Raw genomic sequence first — 25,439 nt, 5'->3', positions numbered from 1 at the left:
CTGGGCGTGTTCCGAGGCAGAATGTAGGCTATTTTCCTCCTCCTCCTCCTACCATTATCACTACTACAACACTTTACCTTTTACCCTTCTTCCCATTCTTTTCCCTCACTATTTGCCATCAACATTATTTTGTATGAGACGATGCTTCGTGAACGTAAAATTTTTTCCATCATACGAGGTGGCTTAGGAAAGTAATGACACTGATTTTTTATCTCTCAACGTTTTTTTTTTGTAGCAGCGCTCAAAGGCTTGAACTGGTAGGAACTTTAACATGTTAGTCACATGCTTATGACTGTTCTTCAGAGTCACAAAGTGACGTCCTTGTAAGACATTTTTCAGTCTCGGGGGAAGAGTCACATGGATTAAGATTATGAGAATTAGAGAGGCTGCGGAACAATACGAATGCCTCTTGAGGTCAAAAATTATGTGATGGGACTGGCCGTGTGTGATGGGACGTTGTCGTGAAGCAGCATCCACTTCTGTGCAATGTCTGGTCTCAGCCGATTCGACCTTTTTCTGACCGTTTTAACGTCGCCCATTACTCTTATTGTTCTATGTCGTTCTGATCTCAGAAGAGCACGCACACGTTCGAAGTTTTCGACTTATGTTGAAGTTGAGGCTCTCCCCGAGAGAGATTCATCTTCAGAATGTTCTGTGGCTTCTTAAACTGATTTGTGTCAGCGAAAAACTTGTGCTCTTGATCAGGAATGTTCCCCATTGGCCTGTTTCAACTTCTCGAAGGTCACACTCGCGGATTCCCCAAGTTAGAACTTGATGGCATAACGCTGCTCTAAATTCCGCTGTTCCATTTTCGTAACACATATCAAAAACACAACATCACTGATGGCGCTTTTAAAAAAATAACGTCATGGCCGTATGGAGCTGAAACTCGGCCTGGACATCTGGGAGGGATGAAAACAGCGGTGTAAACAAGCAGAAGAACACAGTGTTGCCAGATCGATCCGCCGGCCGAAGTGGCCTTGCGGTTGTAGGCGCTGCTGTCTGGAACCGCGAGACCGCTACGGTCGCAGGTTCGAATCCTGCCTCGGGCACGGATGTGTGTCATGTCCTTAGGTTAGTTAGGTTTAACTAGTTCTAAGTTCTAGGGGACTGATGACCTCAGATGTTAAGTCCCATAGTGCTCAGAGCCATTTGAACCATTTTTTTTTGTCTCTCACACACCTCCTATAATGCGACCAGACCTGCTCCAGAGACCGAGCGAGGTGGCGCAGTGGTTAGCACTGTGGGCTCGCATTCGGGAGGACGGCGGTTCAATCCCGCGTCCGGCCACCTTGGTTTAGGTCTTCCGTGATTTCCCTAAACCGCATCAGGCAAATGCTGGGATGGTTCCTGTGAAAGGGCACGGCCGACTTCCTTTCCTAGTCCGATGAGACCGATAACCTTGCAGTTTGGCCTCCCCCCCTCCCCTCCCCCCAAATCAACCCAACCCAAACCAAACCTGCTCCAGAAATCTTAAAGAACTTTCTGAAAAGTGTATGGAAGACATCAGGTTTCCCGTATTTAATGTGACGTTATCTTTCGAAGGACCGTTGCATGGAGGCGATCTCGCAGCTTAATTATCTGAAACTTAATAGCTGCATTTAGCAGTGCGGCGCTCCATTGTTAATGTGTGCGGTGCTGCCCCTGTTGCAGACTGGGACCCGCGACTGCCGCGACAGCCGTGTCAGCATGTGATGGTTGAGGACGCCGCCCCCGCCGCCCAGCCATGCCCAGCCCAGCCGCCGCATCAGCAGCGCAGCCAGCAGCCGCCATCAACAGTAGCAGCTCAGTCCCGGGGGCGGCGTCTCTAGAGCTCGACCAGCAGGACCAGGACCAGGACGGCAGCAGCTCGAGCAGTTCGAGCAGCAGCAGCAGCAGCAGCAGCTCCTCCAGCAGTAGCAGCAGCAGTTCCAGCACCAGCATGAGCCCCGAGGAGGAGGCGTCGGCGTCGCCGCCGGCCGCCCCCGCGGTGATCGCGGGCGGCGGCGACTCCGCATCTGCGAGCCGCGTCGCCTCGCCGCCCACCGCCAGCAAGTTCCTACACGACGACCAGGCGGCGGCCATCGCCGGCGCCAAGGTCGACACGGGCGGCATGGCGAGCGCGGCCGGGGCCGGGGGCGGCGCCGGTGACCAGACGTCCGCCCCCGGCGCCGTGCACGCGCAGCAGCCGCCGCCGCCGTCGTCGCACGGCGCTTCGGACGACTCGTGCGCCACCAGCGACGTGGAGAAGTTCGACGGCAAGATCGTGTACAACCCGGACGGCTCGGCGTACATCATCGAGGACAGCGAGCTGAGCGAGGAGGACGCCGTCGACCTGCCCATCGGCGACGGCTGCATCGTGGACGGGCGCGGCGTCAGCCTGTCGCAGTTCCAGGTCTTCCCGCAGATCGCCAACGCCTTCTACGTGTCGCGCAACGCGTCTTTCTACAGCGCGCTGTACGGCGGCGCGGGGGCGGCTCCCGGCGGCGACGGCGGCAGGGGCGCCTCGGCGGGCGTCCAGCCGGCCGCCACCGCCGCTGGCTACGGGCTGCTCCCGGACAAGAAGATAGTTCCTGAGATCCCGATCATGCACAGCTACCGCGTCTACACCGTGCGCGACGCGTCGGGCAAGAATGCCCCGGCGTCTGGCGGCGGCGGCGACGCCGAAGACAAGTGCGCCAAGGGCGGCGACGCGGTCCAGCAGGACCGTGCCGACGCCAAGCAGGACAAGTACTCCGGCAAAGATTGTTCCTCAGTTCCTGTCAAGCCCATCCTCATGTGCTTCATATGCAAACTCTCCTTCGGCTACGCCAAGTCGTTCGTGGCGCACGCGATGGGCGATCACAACGTGTCCTTGCTGGAGGACGAGAAGGACATTCTCGGGCACAAGAACGCGTCGGCGATCATTCAGTGCGTGGGGAAGAACAAGGAGCCGCTGGTGTCGTTCCTGGAACCGCTGTCGGCCCCCGTGCCGGCGGTGATCGCCTCCGACAAGCGCGCCGACCCGCCAACCTCTCAGCAACAGCACCAGACTCCGCAGCTTGTTCCTAAAGACCCGAAGCTCCTTTTTCCGGACGGCGGGTCGCGCTCTTCTCCCTCGGGAGGCAACTGTGATGACAAGAGTGGCTACGGTAGTAGTGAGATAGTGCGAGGACACTCTGAGGTGGCGGAGAGCCTAGTTGTTCACCGCCGCGATGCGGACATTAACTCCTCTCCTCTGGCGAGAGCTAACGTCCAGAATCTTCATGTTCCTGAGACTCCGGTCTCCCTACCTCAAAACGGTAGTTCTAGTAATAATAATGTTAACAATAATAGTATTAGTATAAGTAGTAGTAGTAATCTCAGCAACAGTAACAGTGTTGTCGGCACCAACGGAAGGATAGGCGCGAGCGCCAACAATGTGATGGACCTGACACGCAAGAGCCCTATTTCGGCGTCCGCGGCGACGACCGGCAGCGCGTCTCCCGGGGCCAGCCCCTCGCCGGGTTCGACCCTGAGCCCGCTGCTGCAGTCGTACCAACAGCACCACCACCACCAACAGCCGCACCAGCCGCCACCCAGCTTCCTCTCCGGCACGACGATCGGCGTCTGCCCAGAGCACATGGCGGGCAGACCCAGTGGCGCCGACTGCGCCAAGTGCGAACTCATCCTGGCCTCGTCGCGCGGACTGGGCGCCGCTGCCGTCGGCGTCTTGGGCGCCGGCGTCCCCGGCATGCACTCGCGCAACTCCTGTAAGACCCTCAAGTGCCCCAAGTGCAACTGGCACTACAAGTACCAGGAGACGCTGGAGATCCACATGAAGGAGAAGCACCCGGAGACGGAGACGTCGTGCATCTACTGCATCGCGGGACAGCCGCACCCGCGGCTGGCCCGCGGAGAGACCTACACTTGCGGGTACAAACCGTACCGCTGCGAAGTCTGCAACTACTCGACCACGACCAAAGGGAATCTCAGCATACACATGCAGTCGGACAAGCACCTGAACAACATGCAGGAGCTGCAGAACGGCGGCGTGGCGGCGGGCGCGGGAGACGGCCAGCACCACCAGCAGCAGACGCCGCCGCCCTCGGTGAAGCCGTTCAGTCCGCACCACCACCACCACCACCATCCGGCGTCGCAGCAGCAGCACCACAAGCCGAAGCCCACGTTCCGCTGCGACGTCTGCAACTACGAGACGAACGTGGCCCGCAACCTGCGGATCCACATGACGAGCGAGAAGCACACTCACAACATGATGGTGCTGCAACAGAACGTGAAGCACATGCAGACGCTGAGCGCGCTCCAGCACCAGCACGGCTCGGCGGCAGCTGCCGCCGCCGCCGGCGTCGAGTCGCTGCTGCACTTCCACCCGGGCCTCACCCTGCCGGGCGACAAGCCGCCCCCGCACACGGAGGCGGCGCTCGCCGACATGGCGTACAACCAAGCGCTGCTCATCCAGATGATGACGGGCGGCCAGCTGCCGCCGCACCTCGACCTCGCGCCGCACCTGGACGCCGGCCTCAACCCCGACACCATGGAGCCGCCGCCCGAGCCCGCAGACCCCAACCCTCAGCAACTCTTCCAGTGCTGTGTCTGCAACGCCTTCGCCACCGACTCTCTGGAGGCGCTGTCGCTGCACCTGTCCGCCGACCGCACCAAGATCCGCGAGCAGGAGATCCTCGCGGTGGTCGCCGGCCACTACGTCTGCAAGCTGTGCACCTACAAGACCAACCTGAAGGCCAACTTCCAGCTGCACTGCAAGACGGACAAACACCTGCAGCGGCTGCAGCACGTCAACCACGTGAAGGAGGGCGGCGCGCGCAACGAGTGGAAGCTGAAGTACTTGTCGTCGCCCGGCGGCGTCCAGGTGAGGTGCCACGCGTGCGACTACTACACCAACTCCGCGCACAAGCTGCAGCTGCACGCGGCCGGCCAGCGCCACGAGGCGTCGTGCCTGCTGTTCGTGCACCTCCGAGACACGGACGCCGGCTCGGGGCCCGGCGAGCGGCTCTACCACTGCGCCCTGTGCGGCTTCTCGGCGCGCGCCAAGCTGCCGCTGCTGCAGCACGTGCGCACGGTCAAGCACCTGCAGATGGAGCAACTCCACCAACTCCAGCGACGCTCCGAGGGCAAGGAACCCCACGCTGACATCTCGGAGGTGTTCCAGGTCATCGTGCAGCCGCAGTACGGCCAGCAGCAGCAGCAGCAGCAACCGGCGCTGCCGCCCACGCGCCACGACAGTCCACCTCAGGCGTCAGCTCTCGAATGTGGTAAGGGCAATTTCTTCTTTTCTATTTTCTCTACAACCATTTTTTTAAATTCTTTATAAACGAAACCATTATAATTATACAAAGTTAACCCATTTATTTCATTAGTGGGTCATAATTCTTATACATTTTATACTTAGTTTGCAGCTAGTTAGAGTTTTTGAGTGAGCTACAGTTAATTTTAACATACAATGGGCATCTAATTTCTAATATGTACAGTTTATATCTAATTCATATAACCAATTGCTATAGTCTGCAGCGTCACATGTGTGCCAGTGAAAGATATAAACCTACTTTTAAATTGCCTTGCTCTTCGAGCTAATCCCGAAGAGCGTGCCCCTGGCACTGGGCAGGCCTCGATGTTAATTCGCTGCAGTTCCTAACGTAGTTTCCTAAAAACTAAGTCCTACAAACTAACTTATCCTACGTCATATTCAGTGCGTGTCATTATCGGTGGTGTTGGCTCCTACTCCCCCTAATCCTGCGCGTGGCGGATTCCAACTAAGATGAAAAGTCGTCCAGTCCACGCACAGGCGGCATGGGAATAGGGCTCTGGACGCAATCAGCGGTTGTTGTCTTGGTTATTTAGTTTATCTCTCTCAAGTATTCAGTTAAAACTTTTCGCGATACCTCGTTAGCCAATGTGTTTAAGGTCTGGAAAGTTTCCTCTCGTCTAAGTAGTTGATGTGTGTCATAGTTTGGTAATCTGCCTCGTAGTGTGTTCGCAACATCATTGAAGAGGGGGCATTCGTAAACTACATGGTCGGGCGTACCCTCCGGTACCCCACCCGTCACACGCTGGTGTAGCCCTCTTCCCAAATCGACATAAGTATGTCGGGTAGGGTCAATGGCCAGTGAGAAAATGGATCAGTCCTCGTGTGGGCTCAAAGTATTTCAATTCCAAGCGTTCCCTTATATCAGGTATGAACTGGAAAGTTCTACTTCCAGCCTCTTCTACCTCCCAAGACTCCAGCCAAACCATTTCCATCATGAGATCACTATATCTAAACGCTAGTCTCTAGCCGGCCGGGGTGGCCGAGCGGTTCTAGGCGCTACAGTCTGGAACCGCGTGACCGCTACGGTTGCAGGTTCGAATCCTGCCTCGGCCATGGATGTGTGTGATGTCCTTAGGTCACTTAGGTTTAAGTAGTTATAATTTCTAGGGGACTGATGACGTCAGTTAGTGCTCAGAGCCATTTTTGTTAGTCTCTACCTCGATCAAAATAACAATGTGTGGGAGCAGACGACGTGGTCGATTCGCGTTTATGTGCGCAAGCAATAGGGTTGCTGCATCAATAGCTGGGCGGTAAAGTTCAGGATACATACACTCGCTGCCCTCTGACGTGCAGTATTAAGTTTCCTTAACATGCTAATACTACTGTCCACTGTGCTCTTTACGACTAGTCCAGGACACTGTCGCATGAAATAAACACGCCACATAGAGAGAAGAAATGCATACAAAAAATGTTCAAATGTGTGTGAAACCTTATGGGACTTAACTGCTAAGGTCATCAGTCCCTAAGCTTACACACCACTTAACGTAAATTATCCTAAGGACAAACACACACACCCATGCCCGAGGGAGGACGCGAACCTCCACCGGGACCAGCCGCACAGACCATGAATGCAGCGCCTTAGACCGCTCGGCTAACCCCGCACGGCAAAAATGCGTACAAATGCAAACGTAGGCTTCCGCTGCCATTGTCACAGTCAATAAAAGTACTCTGGGCTGTGATCGCATAGTTATTGTTTTAAAACACCCGACGTTTCGACCACTGTTGTAAGTGGCCTCCTCAGAGTGTTTCTTTTGTTGACTTCTGAATGAGAAAAGTTTCGTTCTTGTATACTGGTGCAAGAGGCTGGTATCGAACTGCGGTAGTCTATTGAGGATGAGGACGAGGGGTGTTAGACGTCCTTTATTCCTGTTTTCATTATTTCTTTTCATTGGTGATTAATGTTTGCTTCACTATTTTCACAATGAAAAGATAATGAAAACGCCAACGAACTAGCTGTCAGACACTTTCTTGCTGAGATCGAGGTCTAAATTTGCGTGTTGATCCAAGAACAACACAAGCCAACGAAAAGAATTTTTGATGACTAACAGTGTAATCATATGGTTTTTTTTTTTTTTTGACGCCGATTACTTGTCTGTTTAATTTTTTCTTAATCTGTACATATTTATCAGAGTACGAACCAGAAAACTCCATTAGAGCTCGGATTGGGTAATGGTAGGGGAAAGAAATCGGCTGCACTCTTCCAAACGAACCGACACAGCTTTTGCCTTAAGGGGGGTAGGACGTCAAACGGACCGACTTGGAGCAGGAGAGGCACCACAGGACATTTTATTTTCTGCTGTCTATACTTTTACAAATAAATTCATAAACCTTTGTCAGAATGACCAGGAAGGATTCAGGATTCACACTCATAGCAGTGGAAGTGCAAAAACGTGACAATATATATATATATATATATATATATATATATATATATATATATATATATTTTAAGATATGAAATTTCATCAATTTTTCAATTACTGTTGGCAGTATTTGTTGCTATAGGTACATTTTTCTTCGCAAGTAAGAGAGATTCTTTGATGAATTTTGCACAGCATACAAACCATACTTACAGGTGTAAGGAAATTCTAGAATTTTCCAAATCTATTAAAAACTGTGGTAAAAATTGAGATAATTAACTACAAAATTTGATTTTTTTCTAAACATAAAGTTAAAAACGTAACAGCTCATTCATTTTTTTTATAAATTAAATATATTCTAGAGTTTCAGACGCCTGTAAGTATGGTTTGTATGCTGTGCAAAATTCATCGAACAGTCTCTCTTATTTATGAAGAAAAGTGTACCTATAGCAACAAATGCAGCCAATAGTAACTGAAAAAAATATGAAATTTCACACGTAAAAAAAATTATTTTGTTATGTTTTCGAACTTCCGTTGCTACAAGTGTGAATCCTTCCTGGTCGTGCTGACAAAGTTTTATGAATTTACTTGTAAAAGTATAGGCAGTGGAAATTAAAATGTCCTGTGGTGCCTCTCCTGCTCCTCAAGTCGGCCCATTAGATGTCCTACCCCCCTTAACCGATTCGGGGAAAACACGGAGAACCTAATGTACGGATGTGGTTGAACCAGTGTCCTCCTGCATACGTGACCAGTTTCTTACCACAGCGGCAAACCGTTCGGTGAAGTATAAATTGAAACCTCCTTGTCACATGTAACTTTGTGCCCAGTGACTCATATTTCCTTTTTCTCTTCTCATCTTGTATACCTTCTTGTCCGCTAAATAGCCCGTTGTACACGTCACAGAAGTCACCAATACTATTCTCCCATGATATTGGTATCCCAGCCGTCCTCATACCGTATGTCCTTGATCTGTTATTAAAAACACTGGCCTCCTTCGTCACTGGCATCAACAGGACGGAGGATGGAGGCTGGAAGAGGTCGCTGTTCAGAAAGTGAATTAAACAGCATAACTTACTGAATTCTGTAGCCTGTGTACCATATCAGAAGTATAATGGTATCATTATTTTTGCTTAAAAACTTAGAAATTACCTCCTTTTTCTCAATCGTTTCGATTCATAGTTGGAAATGAAAATAATTTTTCGATTGTCAGTTTCAACAAACACGCATTCTTTCAAATAATTTAGTTACAACCGGGTCCACAGCTGTCTTAAACTTCTTGAAAGAAATACGTTTACTGCCCAATTTTGTGTGCTATGACGTTTTGGCGGGGTACTAGTTTTTCAAGAGAAATGTCTAACTCGTTAACTACATAATTATGTTTTGGGTTATAGTCATATAATTTCATCGGGAGTCCGCGGTTTGCCTGACTTGAGATCTGTAATCATGATACTCGTTACAGCAGCAACAATAGCATACAGCCAAACCATTGATTGGTGTGAGGGAGCACTTAAATGTGGGCAGCGACATTTCGTGGCAAACAGGTCAAATATAAATCTACGTGGATAGGTTTTTCGAGGTACGTCTGTGGACTCCATCCGAGCTATTGCTCAATCTCTGATACTACCACACTTTATAGGAAAGGCTTTTTTCTGGTTAACTAGTATCACAATAAAGCAAGATTTATGGCACCTCTCTCCATACCTCACTTTTCTCAGTGACGACCTTAGAATTCCCTTACGGGTTCCATCTGAGGCCTCACTGGACGCAGTGGCCAGTATTTGGCGACGGTATGGTTTCAAATCTAGACTATTCTCCTCCAAGACGGAAAACCACCTGCGTAGTATCTAATAAGAAGCAAATAGTCCACCATAATTTGAGGTTGCTACAATAGATTTGTAAAAATTGCACAGTTGAACCGGCCAGCTAACGAAGTCTTATATTTATTTGGCGAATCGACAGCATAACAAAGCGAAAACTAATTACACATATATTCACAACACACTTGCCAAGGCAAGAGTATGCTTGGAAAGTGCAATGTCCAATTAATGGCAGCTAATTCAACTCCGCTGTAACCAAAAAATTGATGAGATTTGTTTATTGTGGTGATATTTAGTCAATTTAGTCACTGTTACGTCCAACGGGGCATTTTTCATATTTGACGAGTACAGAGTACACTCATTACGTTACTTGTTAAAATAGTTTTGTATTTAGTATTTATTTATTGATAAATAGTATGACAAGATTATGTCATGACCCCTGTAGAATGTCTGCTGTTACTATGTAGTTGAATATCATGTACTCCTAATAAATCCTAACTGTATTCATTCAAATTAATAATAAATCTGACATTCTTAGCACAATTATCTAGGTTTCATGTACCAGGAACTTCTCTGTACTCTTTGTTGCACTTTAAACTAATCCCAAAGGACGAAAATAGTTTGAAGTTATTAATCGAATCATTTTGATTACATTCATATTTTAGTTGTAGCAAGTCACACAAAAAGGGGACTTAATTGAAATTACATATATATTTTCTAAATAATTCTTCATACTCCACCCTGATATAGCCGGCCGCGGTGGTCTAGCGGCTCTAGGCGCTCAGTCCGGAACCGCGCGACTGCTACGGTCGCAGGTTCGAATCCTGCCTCGGGCATGGATGTGTGTGATGTCCTTAGGTTAGTTAGGTTTAAGTAGTTCTAAGTTCTAGGGGACTGATGACCACAGATGTTAAGTCCCATAGTGCTCAGAGCCACCCTGATAACTAGAATTATACGTGAATAACGCTCCCTCTTGCCGCAGAATCTGCAATATAGTACAGTTGCCCATTAGCAGCGAATGCCGCTGAAAGAAACAATTCCGTCGGAGAAACAAACCACGATTTCTACTTCAAAAGCTACTTTAGTTACGTATATGAACTGTTTGGGAAATACAATTTCTCATCCGTAACGAAAATTATAACTTCTAAGAAAATTTCGTCTCTAGAATAAAAATGTTGGTGTATATCGAAGCCTGTATCCAACCAGCGGAAAAGAAGCTACGCAAATTTACTGAAAGATCTCGTCAGCATCGGGATCACGCTGATAGAAACTATTTGCGTAGTCCGATTATCTGTTCTTTTTACGCAGTCTGGCTTTAGTGATGAGCAAATAAGTATGATTTCGTAATGCAAAAACGGTGCATTGTTAAACAGAACCTTCAGTGGAATGATATCTCGAATAATATGAACTTGAATAAGAAGATCATTCAGAACTAAGTGATTCAGAACTAAGTGATTCGACGTTTTTATTGTCGCTACTAAGGAATAAAGTTTGTGTTGAAGGGGGCTATAATCCATCAGAGGTGGGACGAAGCACCAATGCAAGAAGCAGCTTGTCATGAGTGAACAGGACAATACATACAGTTAGCTCTTCGGTTGGTGCTATACTAGCGGTATCCTAGATTCCACTACTTCATACAGCCCGTTAAACGGACTATTTAGATGATGTCCTCTGTTTGCGCTGCTAACCTGATTTCGCGAACACGCAGTTCCTTGAAGATACAGTTACCCCTGTTATAAGGATAATAGTATTCATTCTGCAACTGTTCATTCCACCACTCACACTGACCACCTAAAACGGCGGAAAATAGATTTGCTGTCTCGGTGTTATAGTTTCTCATATTGGACTAATGTATAGATAACAACGGAGAGAAAACTCTGCTATGTGAACGCGACTACTGCTGCATTTTATAGGAGAATAGTTGATGAAGGAGGTGGATGAAAAAAATATTAAAAATTATTTACCTCGTAGGCGAGAGAATAACTATCCCCATTTGGCCCGGGCGTTCCTAGTCAGGTTGCGCACAATTTCTCTAAATGACTGCAGCGCACGGTTAGAAAGTTTCATAGTACAGAGGCGCGTCCGTTTCAGTTCGTGTCTCGGAGAACTGCTACATTTTGACCGGGAAACTGTGAAAAATTAACAGGTCAGCAGTTAATATGTTGATTAATTTACTGAACAGACAGCCGTAATACTATCAGCAGCAATCACTTACTCTTCTTTTCCGTGCGTAAAATTCATATGACGGTAATATTCAACCAATCAGCTGTTAATTGCTTTGTAATCATGCGCACAAGAGTATGTATCCTTATTTGATGTTTAAACGGTTTGACCATGCCTCAGTAGCACGCCCGAACTATGGCCTTTGACTTACATACAATAAATCGTTTAATATATACTCCTCGTACTTATCAAGATGTGCAGCATCTACAGTCAGAACTAATTCCAGAGAAATTACAATTAATCGCAATTAATAAATATTTATGTGCCATAGTACAAGCTTGTTATAGCAAATACCTCTCATATTGGTTTAAGTGTATACGCAGTTTCTGGCCGTTTTCTACTCCCTTAGCGCGTGTTGTATTAATTAGGAAATATTTGCCTAGTTCCGAAACACTGTTTTAATAGCGGCCGCCTAGCGCAGTAAATGTAACGTTGTGGTTTGTCGCTTCCGCTGCCATCTATCATTGTTTAATTGTGTTATGTTTAAGTGTTATATCTGGACGGTGACGAAAGCAGCCACTAGTGCTTCGGCTCATTGTTCTCAAATTTTGACGCCTATTATCCTCAGTCATTTTGATTGTGTCCAGTATGGAAGCGAGAGTGTGGCTGTTTTGCATATATTCTGGAATAATTACAGCAGGGTGTTGGGGCCGTTGGAAACCAGTTTCCCACAGTGGAGATTTCGATAGCAGTGCGGCCGCACGACGCATAACAATTTGCTTTATCCATTGCATATCGCGTACACGCGCTTTACATCTTCGTTAGATAGCATCGCCGCGAAGGGGCTCCTCTTTATATACCTCACACGTAAACGCTAGTCGAGGTGGGGGAGGCTGCGCATACGTGGACGGCTTGAAGTAATCGAGCTGCCTTTGTAGCGACGCGCTTTCAGCACCTCTCTTCTGTAACACACAACTGAATGTTTCTTGCTACCAACATTTGGTTTTCATTACGGACATCATAACGAGAACACTCAAATCCGTACAGAATTTGTGTTAACTCCCTTCCATAACTGCAATGGTACGTCAATGATTAATCTTCAACTTGCCATTTATCACTTATCAGTAGTTTCCTCCCGCTTGGGCCGTCTCCTGAGTGCTTCGCACGTAGCATTACAATAGAAAAACTTGGTGCGTTTTGAATGTGCTAATAGCCCCGAATCTGGAGAAGCGACTCAGGACACAGCACTTTTCGTCTCTCTACGCAACACCAGCTTTGGAGAACAGGCAAAGAATCCCAACCTGTAAAATCTCATCTCAACCAAAATTAGCCCTTTCGGTGAATTTTCGGGATATTAGTGTTGGCACTCGTAATTTGTAAAGTTTGCGCTCTTGCGCAACGTGGAGACTTCAACGATGGGTTGCGACAGTAACTCGTGACCGGTTAACTTTGCGAATAATTTTCTTTGCGTCATTACCGCTATAAACATCCCGTTATTAGAGCTACAGAGCAGTTCTTAATTTCCTACATTGAAGCAGGCGTATCGGATTAATGATGTAAATGTTACCATCTAAGTCAGTACACGAGATGTAAGTTGAGCCAAGTAACATTATTATTGACTCTTAATTGCTAAAAGGGTTCTCGGTTCTCGGGGTTTTGAAGTTAAGTGTCTCCAGGCGATGCACTACGCCTCTCTTGTTAGCATCTACCACTGGAGTTTTCTGAGTTCGCCTGCGAGGCTCTCTCCGAGATTAAATAACATGGAATCTCGTTCCACTCTATGGAAACTACCTTAGTATTCCGCTAGTATAATTTGACAGAAGGGTACTGAGAGAATAGATAGAATGTAGCTCCTGTAAGCGTCTACCTGCGTAGACTGCTGATATTTATTGCCGAATTTCTGTTGATTCAATGGAAGAGGAAACAAATTCTTGTGTGTCCCGTAGATTAACTGAATACTTACGAGAGGCGTTCAATAAGTAATACAACACACATTTTTCTGAAAGCAGGTTAGTTTTATTCAGGACTCCAGTACACTTTATTTCCCGCTCCTTTGGCTACGAACCCTTCAACGTAATCTCCGTTCATTGCGACGGCATTTCGCCACTTCGCTGCGTGGGTATGCAGAGCAGCTTTCATTGGGCCAAAGAGATGAAATCGGAAGGTGTGAGATCAGGGTTGTGGGAAAGATGAAAAAAAATTTGAGCACTATGGGACTTAACATCTGAGATCATCAGTCCCCAAGAACTTGGAACTACTTAAACCTAACTAACCTGAGGACATCACACACATCTATGCCCGAGCCAGGATTCGAACCTGCGACCGTAGCGGTCGCGCGGTTCCAGACTGAATCGCCTATAACCGCTCGACCACACCGGCCGGCGAGGAAGAACAGTCCAATGAAGTTTCGTGAGCTGCTCCCGGGCGCGCGGACTGTGTGAGACGTTGCATTGTCACGGAGAAGACGACGAACACGCTGAAGCCATTTCTTTACTTTCCTGACAATAGTACGACACTTAACAGAGTAGATCGTTGGGCCAGGAGGGAGGAAATCAAACAGAATAACCCCTTCAGAATCCCAGGAGACCGTCGCCATGACTTTACATACTAAGGGTGCGGTTTTGAAGTTTTTCTCCATGATTGACCGTTTTGTTTCCGATTCAGACTAATGAACCCAAGTTTCATCGCCTGTGACGATGTTCGACAAAAAAAAATTGGCACGATAAGCCTGGTAACACGACGGCAATTTCGCACATATCTCGTAGCTCTTTATGGTCTTTTGTTAGGCGGCGACAAACCCAGCGGGCGCGCTCGCACGTGATCCGTCGATCAGCTCGAATGAGAGTATTCACACGTTTCAACATAGCAAGAGTCACAAACAGGTTTGTAGGACCTTGTTGCCATGACGACAAGACATCTCCGCCAACGACTCGTCGTGCTTTTGTTCACTTCTCTGTAGACATTCTGCAATCGGCCGATGAATATCTGCGATGCTCTGGTTTTGTGCCTAAAGACACTCGATGACAGCTCTCTGCTTGGAACGCATCTTCGTTCGACGTCACGTCTACGTGTCTACGTATAGCGCCGCCACCTATCGGAGCTCCTTGAAACTATAGGGGCTGAAGCGGGAATACTCTAGGATGCCCCACATCTTATTCCACATTTTTTCAACCGAGATTGGCTGAGAAAAAAAAATGTGTTGCGTTGCTTACTTAACGCCCCTCACACTTGCTACATTTTAATAATCAGAGGTGCTAGAAGCAGAGACTTCGAACTTGAGTGGAGTAGGATGCGACCGTTTGTGGTGCTCCACCAGACAACCAGTAGCCAATCAATCAGCTTAGCGCCCAGACATTCCAGCAGCCTGCTGAGAGAAAACGTTAATCACATTACGTCACAGCCTCACTCTTGTCCAGCCTAGTTGCGTGGTGCTGGCTAGACAAAGACAGGGTGGGAGCTGTAGCGAAAGCCCACCGTGTGCGGTGCCAGACGGCACGGTTTGCCTTCTGCGGGCAGCGGCCGCGGCTGCAGCCGGAGCGCGTCCGTGGCCGCGTCAGCCGCTCGGCGGCAGGTGTGCTCGCAGCTCTAATTACCGACGCCCCACCCCAGCCGCAATAATCGGCCGAGCCGGCCCGCGATCATTGTTGCCTTGTTTGGAAGCGGCCGCGGCTTGCCATTGGTCGGGGGGCGGGTCCGCAAACTAACAACGAAGCGAAACTCGGGGATAAATAGTAAAAATAGAAGGCGGCGACTGCGGGAGCGGCCGCCGCCGCAGCATCCGTCAGACAACCGGTCCGGCGGGCTGGCGCGCCGCTTGCGACGCGACGCGCGGCGACGAGCGGAGAGGACGCGATGAAGCCATAACGACGCGCCACACTAATCAGCGGCCGTTCGTTTTTGCTCGCGCGCTTATTAGGTTTCCCCCCGCCTCTTCGCTGCTGCTCTGAGCTGAATTCTTGTCGTCTCTTCAAAATTCTCGAAGCTTTCGTTGCATCGAAATGAAATCCGTTGAGACACTCACCAGCTCTGAAGTATCAGCCCACGTTATGTGTGCCATTTATCGCAGCTCACGGGCTAGTAGTAGTTTCGACCAAAGACACAGTAGAGTTAGAAAGGAACCCGCCCAAGTAATGACATGGCAGCGATGACAACACTGCGCAAATTATTTACATATGTTACAAACATGGTTAGTACCTCAGCTTGGGGAAAGGGACCTCACAGAACACACATGGTAGGGAGCAAGACGGAGTACCTCCTCACTACCGTCTTGCAGTGCGCGAGTTCCTGAATGAACACTTTGGTGGATAGGCTCGTTCATGGCCATCACCAGCTCCCTTGAAATGACCTCCAAGAAGCCCTGACCTCACCACACCTGACAACTCGTTATTATGAGGGGTCATTAAGGTGCGTGTATCTGCACGTCGTTATGCTACAAACGATGAACTTCTCAATGTTGTTGAGGCTGCATTAGGCGTATGGTTCAAATGGCTCTGAGTACTATAGGACTTAACATCTGAGGTCATCAGTCCCCTAGAACTTAGAACTATTTAAACCTAACTAACCTAAGGACATCACACACATCCATGCCCGATGCAGGATTCGTACCTGCGACCGTAGCGGTCGCGCGGTTCCAGACTGAAGCGCCTAGAACCGCTCTGCCACTCCGGCCGGCTTAGGCGTATGAAATGTGTTTACAGCATGATGGGAAACATACCGGTATGCTTGGCATATAATACGTAAGTGATTACTTGTACTAAAACAAATAAGTTAGAATTCGATATCAGGGTGTACGGGGACTTCTCGACCACACTGCAGAGCTCTCTACTGTTCTTAAAGCGAGCGCGCGAGGAGCCAGTCCCGTATTGAGTCCTAGAGACAAATGAACTGTGGCAACGGACAATCAGAGTGTCTTAGTCCGTTCTCCACAACATTTCCACCGAGCAAGGTGGCAAGACACTAGACTAGCGTCCGAGAGGACCGACCGTTCAAAGCCTAGTCCGACCATCCTGACGTAGGTGTTTGGTGGTTTCGCTAAATCGCGTAAGGCGAAGACCGGAATGGTTCCCCGCCCTATCCATACTTGGGATCCGTCTCTAATAACCTCATCGTCGATGGGACGTAAAGCCCTACCTAAAAACTAAACTCAGTCCGTCAGGCCTCGGGAAGCCCAGCGGTATCAACAGACCGCCGTGTCAATTTCAGCCGATAGGTGTCGCTGGATGCGGATATGAAGGGGCATGTGGTCAGCACACCGCTTCCTCCGACGTCGTCAGTTTTCGTGACCGGAGCCGCTACTTCTGAATCAAGCAGCTCCTCAGTTGGCCTCGCAAGGACCGAGTGCACCCCGCTTGCCAACAGCACTCAGCAGACCCGGACGCTCACTCATCCAAGTGCCAGCCTAACCCTATCTTCTTCCAGGCGATCCAAGGCTGGTTTCCTCACAAGGACAATACACTAAGAGTTCCAACCTTTAAACTCACAAAATAGATATCATCCGTTTCTTTAAGATTCCCTGAAATTATATTTACTTTCATGAGACTGTGAGACTAGATTCCACGTGATTATATATTTAAAAAAAAAATTCTTCAGTTTTCTCCCCGAGTCATATCCCATTGCTTCTTCCCCACCATCACACTTGTTCTCATTCCTGCTGATTAATACTTTTGTGGACACAAATGTGATAACTAAAAGAAAACCAGGGCCAGCTAGAAATTTTTTTTTCCATACAAGCGGCCTATTATTTTCTGCCGACCACCCTTATCCCTTGTACGGTTTCACCTATTTCAGTTCTCACCACTAATTGTGATACGCATTGTATACAAATCTTGCACTTTGGCACCCCTTGCGTCCATCCTAGTTTGGCGCTGTAAGCGGCCACTGCTAACTGCAGTACGTCCTGTACAGAAATAAAGTATTACAGTTATGGTGCCTTTGGCTTCCCTCATACCTTGTACCTTGAACTAGCCCTGAAGGAAATGGAATTTGTTCTTTCCATTCGCAATTATGTCACCTCACATCCGTCGAAATTACCCTCGTTGGGAAAATTTCTGTCCGACGTAAGAAATAACAGTAATTTAAATTTAAGTTTTGAACGGACGTTTGTTCTTTGAATTGGCCTGAAGCTAAGTTTGTCTTACAGTTAACGGCAGTGAGTCACTTAAACGCCTTTGATTTTTCTGACGTTCTCTTATCTCAACATTACGACAGTGTCCTGAAACTTGCTTGCTGTCGTGTTTGCTCATCGGCGCAGATTTAACCGCCAATACTGGAAACAGACCGTTGGTTCTTCCCGGTTTGAATTAAAAGCCGTTTAGATGATGAGACGCTTGTTTTGAAAATCGTTATCTCCTTACTCACTTTGGTCTCTCTTTCAAACACGTAGTGTTTATTTGATCTTATGTGGCTCTTATCGGTGAAAGTAAAGAGGAGAGATAAGGAATCGGATGTTTCTGGAGATGATTTCCACGCCTGCCTACCGGATATTTTCTGCTTAATAACCAGCCGGCAGTTTGTGGCGGTTTCATTATCAGGTTCTTTAGAAGGTGGGGGGTATGTTAATGACCCGTTGAAGACGACGTCATTAGCTTTGTCGACAATATAAGATTACGAGCGCTAATTGGGCAATTGGCAGTTTAGTCTCTTAATTGTTTCAGCTATTCGTGAAGAAATAATTTTAGGGAGTTGTCCATTTTCTGTGATCAAATTCTTATCCTTTTTATACAGACTGTAAAGTGGAGCGATTCTGACGTACACACGAGTCATGGAGTAATTTGTTTCACCAAGTTCCTAGTCACTATAGCGAAACGCCCTCCCATTCACGAAGAGAAATAAGTGTATTGAACATGTAAGCTTTTGAAATTTCCTGGCAGATTAAATCTCCGTACTGGACCGAGGCAGGGAGTTTAGTCTTTCGTGGGCAAGTGCTGTACCAACTGAGCTAGCCAAACACAACTCACGAGCCGTCCTCACAGCTGCACTTTCACCAGTCTTCAGGGGTAGTAGTCCTGCAAGATTTGCTTGAGAGCTTTTGTGAAGTTCGAAAGGTTCGAGATGAGGTACTGCGAAAGTAAAGCTGTGAGGACGGGTTGTGAGTCATGCTTAGGTAGCCCAGCTGATAGAGCACTTTCTGCGGAAGGCGAAGGTCCCCTAGCTCGAGTCTCGGACCGGCACACAGTTTTAGTCTGCCAAGAAGTATCAGCGCATTTTCTGCTGCAAAGTGAAAATTTCGGTACGCGTTTTTTCCGTTAAACTCAGATGGTCACTTGCCCTCTGTATCTAACTTCCTGCTACTAATTAATTGGAGTGGCCGAGCGGCTCTAGGCGCGTCAATCTGGAACCGCACCGCCGCTACGGTCGCAGGTTCGAATTCTGCCTCGGGCATGGATGTGTGTCATGCCCTTAGGTTAGTTAGATTTAAGTAGTTCTAAGTTCTAGGGGACTGATGACCTGAGCTGTTAAGTCCCATAGTGCTCAGAGCCATTTGAACCATTTTTGAACTAATTTACCATCTATCACCAATAACACCACCCACTGTGGGAACTATTGGGAAATTTTCACATTGCAGTGCTCAGTACTAGTACTCTGTAGGAAGATTGTCTAAGAACGCTAAGGAAAAAAGTAAGTAAGTAAGCAAAGTAATAATAATAATAATAATAATAATAATAATAATAATAATAATAATGAAATTACTTTCAGGATTCTACAGTCAGCACTACTGTATGATATTACATTTCACTGTGTGATTTGAATAAATGTGATAATTGTAACCCTCTGTTTGAACTGCGGCTTCATACACAGGAAGTTCCTCATCCGGCACTATCTCGTTTTTCCCGCCGACCATGAAATTCGAATGGTATCTCCTCAACAGACCCGATAAGAGTAGACAAAGGATTTTCTTGTTAGCGTCTTTCCAGTACTTACCTGGCCCCATATATTGACACTCACCTTCTCCGTTATCTAATGTCAACGTATTGACGGACGTCTCACTGACTCTTTTTTTTTCCCGCGCGGCCCACAGACTCGCGCAAGGAACAGCAGCAGCACAGTGTGAAGACCGAGGCAAAGGAGGGCGGCGGCATGCCGAAGCAGCCAGAGTGCGACGACGGGGGCGGCGGGGGTGGACAGCACGGCTGCCCCTACTGCAACTACAGCAGCTCTTCCGAGATGCGGACGCAGGCGCACGTGCTGGCGCAGCACTCGCAGCTCACCTCTCCGCCGGCGACGCAGCAACAACTCCAGCATCACCAGCAGCAGTTTCAGCTGCACCACCACCATCACCCGCAGCAGCAGCACCATCAACAACAACAGCAGCAACAACAACAACAGCAGCAGCAACAGCAGCAGCAGGAGTTCCAGTGTCCACTCTGCCAGGATAGCTTCCGCGACCGCGGAAGCCTGGAGCGGCACGTCATGCAGATCCATTCGGTCAACTCGGAGGGCCTCCAGCGACTGCTGCTGCTTGTCGACCAGTCGCACTGGCTCAACGCTGGGGCGCCTGGTCCTCCTGCTCCTCAAACCCCTCAGCTCAGTCAGCAACCACAGCAGCAACAGCAATCTCAACATCAACATCAACAGCAGCCAGCGCCAAACCAAGCCAGTCAGATGGTCAGCCCGGTCAGTTCCTCGTCGTCTGGTGGCTGCAAGGAGCTGGACACCAGCAAGCACAACAATTCGTCCGATGTCAACTCTGTAGACGAGAATCTACCACAGTCGCCTGTCGACCATCAGCAGGTAAATAATTTTCTGTAAAATCCTGTATTGTCCCATCAGATGCACGTATTTCTTCAGTTATTGCCAGTTAAAGATTCATATGGACATCTTACGTACCGGTAGTGCGTGTATTACAGACGAGGGTGGCTAGATAAGTCTCGTAAAATGCAAGAAAAAGGGTTTGTTTCGTAAACAACTCATCTTACTTCTACACATAGTCCCCTTCAAGGGATATACAGGGGTGATCGGAGGCTTTCCAGGCGTATGTGTTGTTTCCAGGGCTCGCGGGTGTCCAGCCGGATGCGATCGTTGAAGTCCCACGATATTTCAACAAATAACCTTTCCGCTATCATCGGGTGGTTCTGATGGAATGGTCACTGACAATGAGGAGACAGACCATTCCATCAGAACCACCTGATGATAGCGGAAAGGTTATTCGCTGAAATATCGTGGGACTTCAACGATCGCATCCGGCTGGACACCCGAGAGCCCTAGAAACAGATGTGCAGGGTGTTCGGAGTAGAGGGAAGTTAGTACATAATATTTTAAATAAGAATCCATGTCCTGGAACGCACCGTTTCCGTTCTACGACAGTTTCAATCCATATGTTTAGCTCATCAACTTCTGCTTGAGGACTTGAATTTGCGCGACGCAGTGCAATTATTAGGTAAAAATGTGAAAGGAAACATCACGCAACATCCATTTACCGCTTGAGCACATTTGTTTTTATTAATACTTAAACATTACGTACTGCATGTACAGTATTCTGGGTTCTTCTGTGTTTTGCAATCATGTAAACACGTATTGTTTAAGTGTTAATACAAACAAATGTGCCTAAGTAATAAATTGATATTTCGTTAGTTTTCTTTCGAACTGTTACGTAGTAATTGTACTGCGTCACACCTAATTCAATTCCTCAAGCAGAAATGGATGAGTTAAACATTTGAACGATAATCGCCGTAGAAAAGAAACGGCATGTTTCCGGACATGGTTTCCTATTCATAACATGTTCTAGAAGTTTGTGATGGGAATTTCCGAAAATTTCCTGCAGTTTTATCATCTTATTGAAAAAGCAGGTTCTGTGAAGCTCTGCAAAATACTCATTAACTGCAAGTATCTCTTCCTCATTTGCCACTACCACCACCAGCACCATCATTATCATCATCATCATCATCACAATAGTCGTAGTCGTCATCATCACTTGGTGATGTGACCTCTTCGAATCGTAGTGCAACATAAGATCCCAACAGGTTGTCCTATTTCTTCCGGTCTTGAGGTTCCTGTCGCCAATCGAATCCAGCTGTCTTTCGAACTCTCTGTCCCATCTGCCCTATGGTGTTCCTTTCCAACTATTTCGGCAAATGGGCTCCAGTATAGTATTTGTTTTTAAAATCTGCCGTTCTTTATTCGAGCACATGACAAGCCCACTGCCATTTCAAGGTATTTGATTAACCCTTTATTGCGAATTCGGCCGCATGGCTACTATAAAGTGCATAAACAGTAAAATGAAATATAATATTCCTTCAGCCTGTTTTTCCAAATGTCTGCTGTTCGTCTAGCTTAGCTATAAGCTAAAATACGCACTTGCTGTGTTGGGACAAAGCATGCGAAATTGCCCATGAGAGAAGCACATCTTACGTGTGATTTGACTCGTGTGTGTAAGGCAGTACAATAACAGCTTGCCTAACTACAATGAGAATGAGCGCTTCAAAATGAGAACTTGGTTTTGAAACTAGTAGTGGCTAAATAAATAATGAAATAGTGTAACTGTGGAAAAGTTTTCGTTTTTTTCCTTCTTTTCGAAAAAAGAAAAAGGTTATGAAAATGCAAAACTTAAAAGGAAACTAACGATAAAGTTAGTAGGAGCTGACAAGAGAGGCGAGTATAGACCATTAATACTTCTTAAATGTAGTGAAATTCAAAATATTCCAAACAATACATGCCGCACATTCGACAAAAGTTTGTGCCACTTGAAAATCGTTTGATAAGCACCAAAGAACAATCTGTTCGCTCATCTGTGTAGTGTGTGTACATTTCACCTCAACAGTATGTGGAACATGATCAGTTATTTACGAGGACGTACTAATTTTGAAGAAGCAATGTTGTTCCATCGCCATGATAACGGGCTGACTGTCCTGCTGCCTGATAACATCGTTAATTACATCGGAAACGTGGCCGCGAACTGAATCGTAAACTAATAAGGGAGAGAGGTTGAGCAACGTGTCAGATGTTGGCTCCAGACGGTCATCAACAAGACGATCATTAGCTCGTCTGACATCCATCCACTCTACTGTGTGTGTGTAGTAAGATAACATCCGATGGAAAAGTTTCCTTCAGAGCTGGTGTCTGCTTACATACTCTTTACGTTTCACAATTTTGATTTCAGCTCTGTATTTATGCTCACTTGCGTTATTAATTTTTAATAAAAATTATGTGAACCTAACCGAAGTTCCAACGAAAACGAGTGATTTTTACGCGTTAGCCGTAACTAATGAAGCAAGTGAGTCGCACTCGTAGGGTTGGGTACTCTATTCCGATGTTGTTTTCTTCTTTTACTTCTCTTGAATTGACCCTTTTAGGCCCGATCAGTATTTCGGTTCCTTCTTCTTCTCCCTGCATCCGGCATTCGCAGAACGCCTTATTTGCATTTCATTTCGATAATATACACCTTATACAGTAATATTTGAATTTATCAACACTGTGGCTACATTTGCCGATTTTCTGAAAGTCATCTCAGATATTTGTTTACTGAGGTTATTTTACCCTCGGAGACCATAATTCTGTTATTTCACCCTGGGAGACCATCATTCTGACGTTGTAGGATTAAATTTGGAAATCTATCTTAATTGCCCTTTTTAGGGTTCTTCAAATTTTACCGTGTATCCTCATGAGCATGGTTTTCCTCCTCATAATAATAGGTTTCATATAAGACGTTGGCAATCTGACAATTGCTGTATTGTTTAGTTATCGATGACTATCTGTGATCTAACTAGATCGTTTCCCAAACACTTTCAAAAGCATGTTTTCTGTTAAAGTTATGCACTTGTAAACTATCTGAAAATATTTCTAATCCGAACATAATATTTTTTATCTGATTTACACGTTTAACAGCCAAGGGTGATCTTCCACAGGCGTGAGAAACGGACCACGTGTGTAAACGAAGTGCCCCAAAAGTCTGGAACCACAGCTGAATTACAAAACGAAATTGTGGCATCTGTTTAAAGCAATGGTAAAGACGTCATTTATGGTGTCGTAACAGTTTTTGAGTCTTACTCGCTGAAATTTATGGGTTTGATTATGTCGTTTAGGGTAACCATTCCCTGTTTTTACTTCTGACGTCGCGGAAATCAAATTGGGTGATGAATTGACATCAGACGGTGCTAAGTCAGGTCTCCTAGAGGGCTTTCGCTCACTTTTCGTGTCAGGCTTATCCTATGAAAATTTTAGCACGAGTTTCCAGAGCGCTTGCAGAAGTTCAGAGTCACATAGAATGAGCGACATCTGTATGCATCCGTAATAACGATAACAGAAAAATCTTCCACGTTGAATGTTAATGGATTTACTTACTTCTCCGTCGCAATTCGGTATGTGTGTCATTACCAAGCTCTATGAAGTGTGAAGCGCTTCAATGCGTGTTCTTTACTGTTGATGAAGACACCATCCCAGTGTCTCAACCACATTGCCTTATTTTACTTCACTGCTATTGTCGAATAAATAAACCCAGTGACAGTCCAGGCGGAAAATGTAGTTTCGAAAATACTGTAACATCTGGGGTCCTAAGTAAACATGAAATACCAAAAAGCAGATTTGTAATGGGAAGTGGCACCAGTGAAATGCAAAAGAAACTTATTAATCACCATATGACACTCTCACTCCTTAATTGGCAGAAAAGTGAAAAAAAAGGTGACTGTAGTCTGGTTTAAAGTAGTTGGCATTAGATAACTAGCAACTGGGCTACCCCTGCGACCAATACAGCAATACCAGACTAGACTGTTGGGTTCCACTGTGTTGTCACTTCCGCTGCACAAAGCATTGCGCCTACTAGTTTTCAGTGAGCTTTACAGTCTCGGGTCCTGCCTTATGATTTGCGATGAAAGTAGTCGAAAGAAAGTCATGGCTGAGGCACTACAGATTTATAACAAACACGAGTTTCAGAACTTCCTTCGTGAGTTTCGTAGGTGATTGATATTTTACACTTAATATTTGTTGTGAGTTAAATCTCGACAAAAAAGCCATCATTCTAAACTTTTACATATCAAACACTACGCGACACTTAACTTCCGATAGAGACTCAGAACGAACTATTTTGGCAATCGACCAAGTAAATGGAGGTACATGAACCAGTTGAACAGTTTTTGGAATATAATGTTTGAAAATGTTTCCATGACAGGCAAAATTTAACCCTTTCCAAAAGAAAACATGTCTAATTAAAATTAATAACAGATGTTTGAAATGCATAGAGGCACTATAGAGATCTATGACATAAGCGAATTACATTTTTATTAAGTGATTTTCGTGGGAGACAGATTTTAAAGCGATTTTCCATCGCCGTGGAGAATGTATCGCTATGGTGACTGAAGATGGCGCTTGTCGGGACAAAGTTGTAACTTTGGTCCTTAAGCGTCCAGTGAAGGGGTCGGTGGAAGAACGTACTAACCATCTGTTTACTAATGGTTAGACTGAGCACATTATCTGTTGTGTTTCCGCAGAGTCACGTGCTGGTAACAAGTATTTTCACATGCACTGCCGGAATAGACTGAGCACATTATCTGTTGTTTTTCCGCAGAGTCACGTGCTGGTAACAAGTATTTTCACATGCACTGCCGGAATGCAGTCTTTACAGCGTAAATTAGTTCGTCTTATTATACTAATTTTCTTGTCTTAGGTTCTAACGAAAGAAATAGCACGAAATTCCTCTAAACACGCTATTGTGGGTTAATTAAGCTTCTGTTTACGTCTTCTTCATTTTTCTTTGTTTCCAGTTGCCTGAACAAACTAATTAGTAACGCAAAAATGCGTATGCTTACTGTTAGACACTTGGAGTCCATGTATTGTGTAGTAATCTGCAACATAGTTGCAACTTAGTTGTAATTGAAGCGATCGGCTGAG

The 25,439-nt window shown here is 46.7% G+C and overlaps 1 protein-coding gene across 1 annotated transcript in view; it reads left to right on the top strand.

Moving 5' to 3' along the window:
• LOC126473366 (zinc finger homeobox protein 3) overlaps positions 1-25,439 on the top strand; it is a 110,127-nt gene that overhangs the window by 58,953 nt on the left and 25,735 nt on the right. Inside the window, 3 exon segments of the mRNA XM_050100373.1 lie at positions 1,654-2,446; positions 2,501-5,228; positions 19,639-20,351. Of these exon segments, the coding sequence (XP_049956330.1) occupies positions 1,727-2,446; positions 2,501-5,228; positions 19,639-20,351 (4,161 nt within the window). The 5' untranslated portion in view covers positions 1,654-1,726.

Source organism: Schistocerca serialis, chromosome 4 (genome assembly GCF_023864345.2).
Source record: "Schistocerca serialis cubense isolate TAMUIC-IGC-003099 chromosome 4, iqSchSeri2.2, whole genome shotgun sequence".
Taxonomy (NCBI): Eukaryota; Metazoa; Arthropoda; class Insecta; order Orthoptera; family Acrididae; genus Schistocerca; species Schistocerca serialis.
Note: the sequence above shows the minus strand (reverse complement) of the source record. Positions and strands in the feature narration are given on the sequence as shown.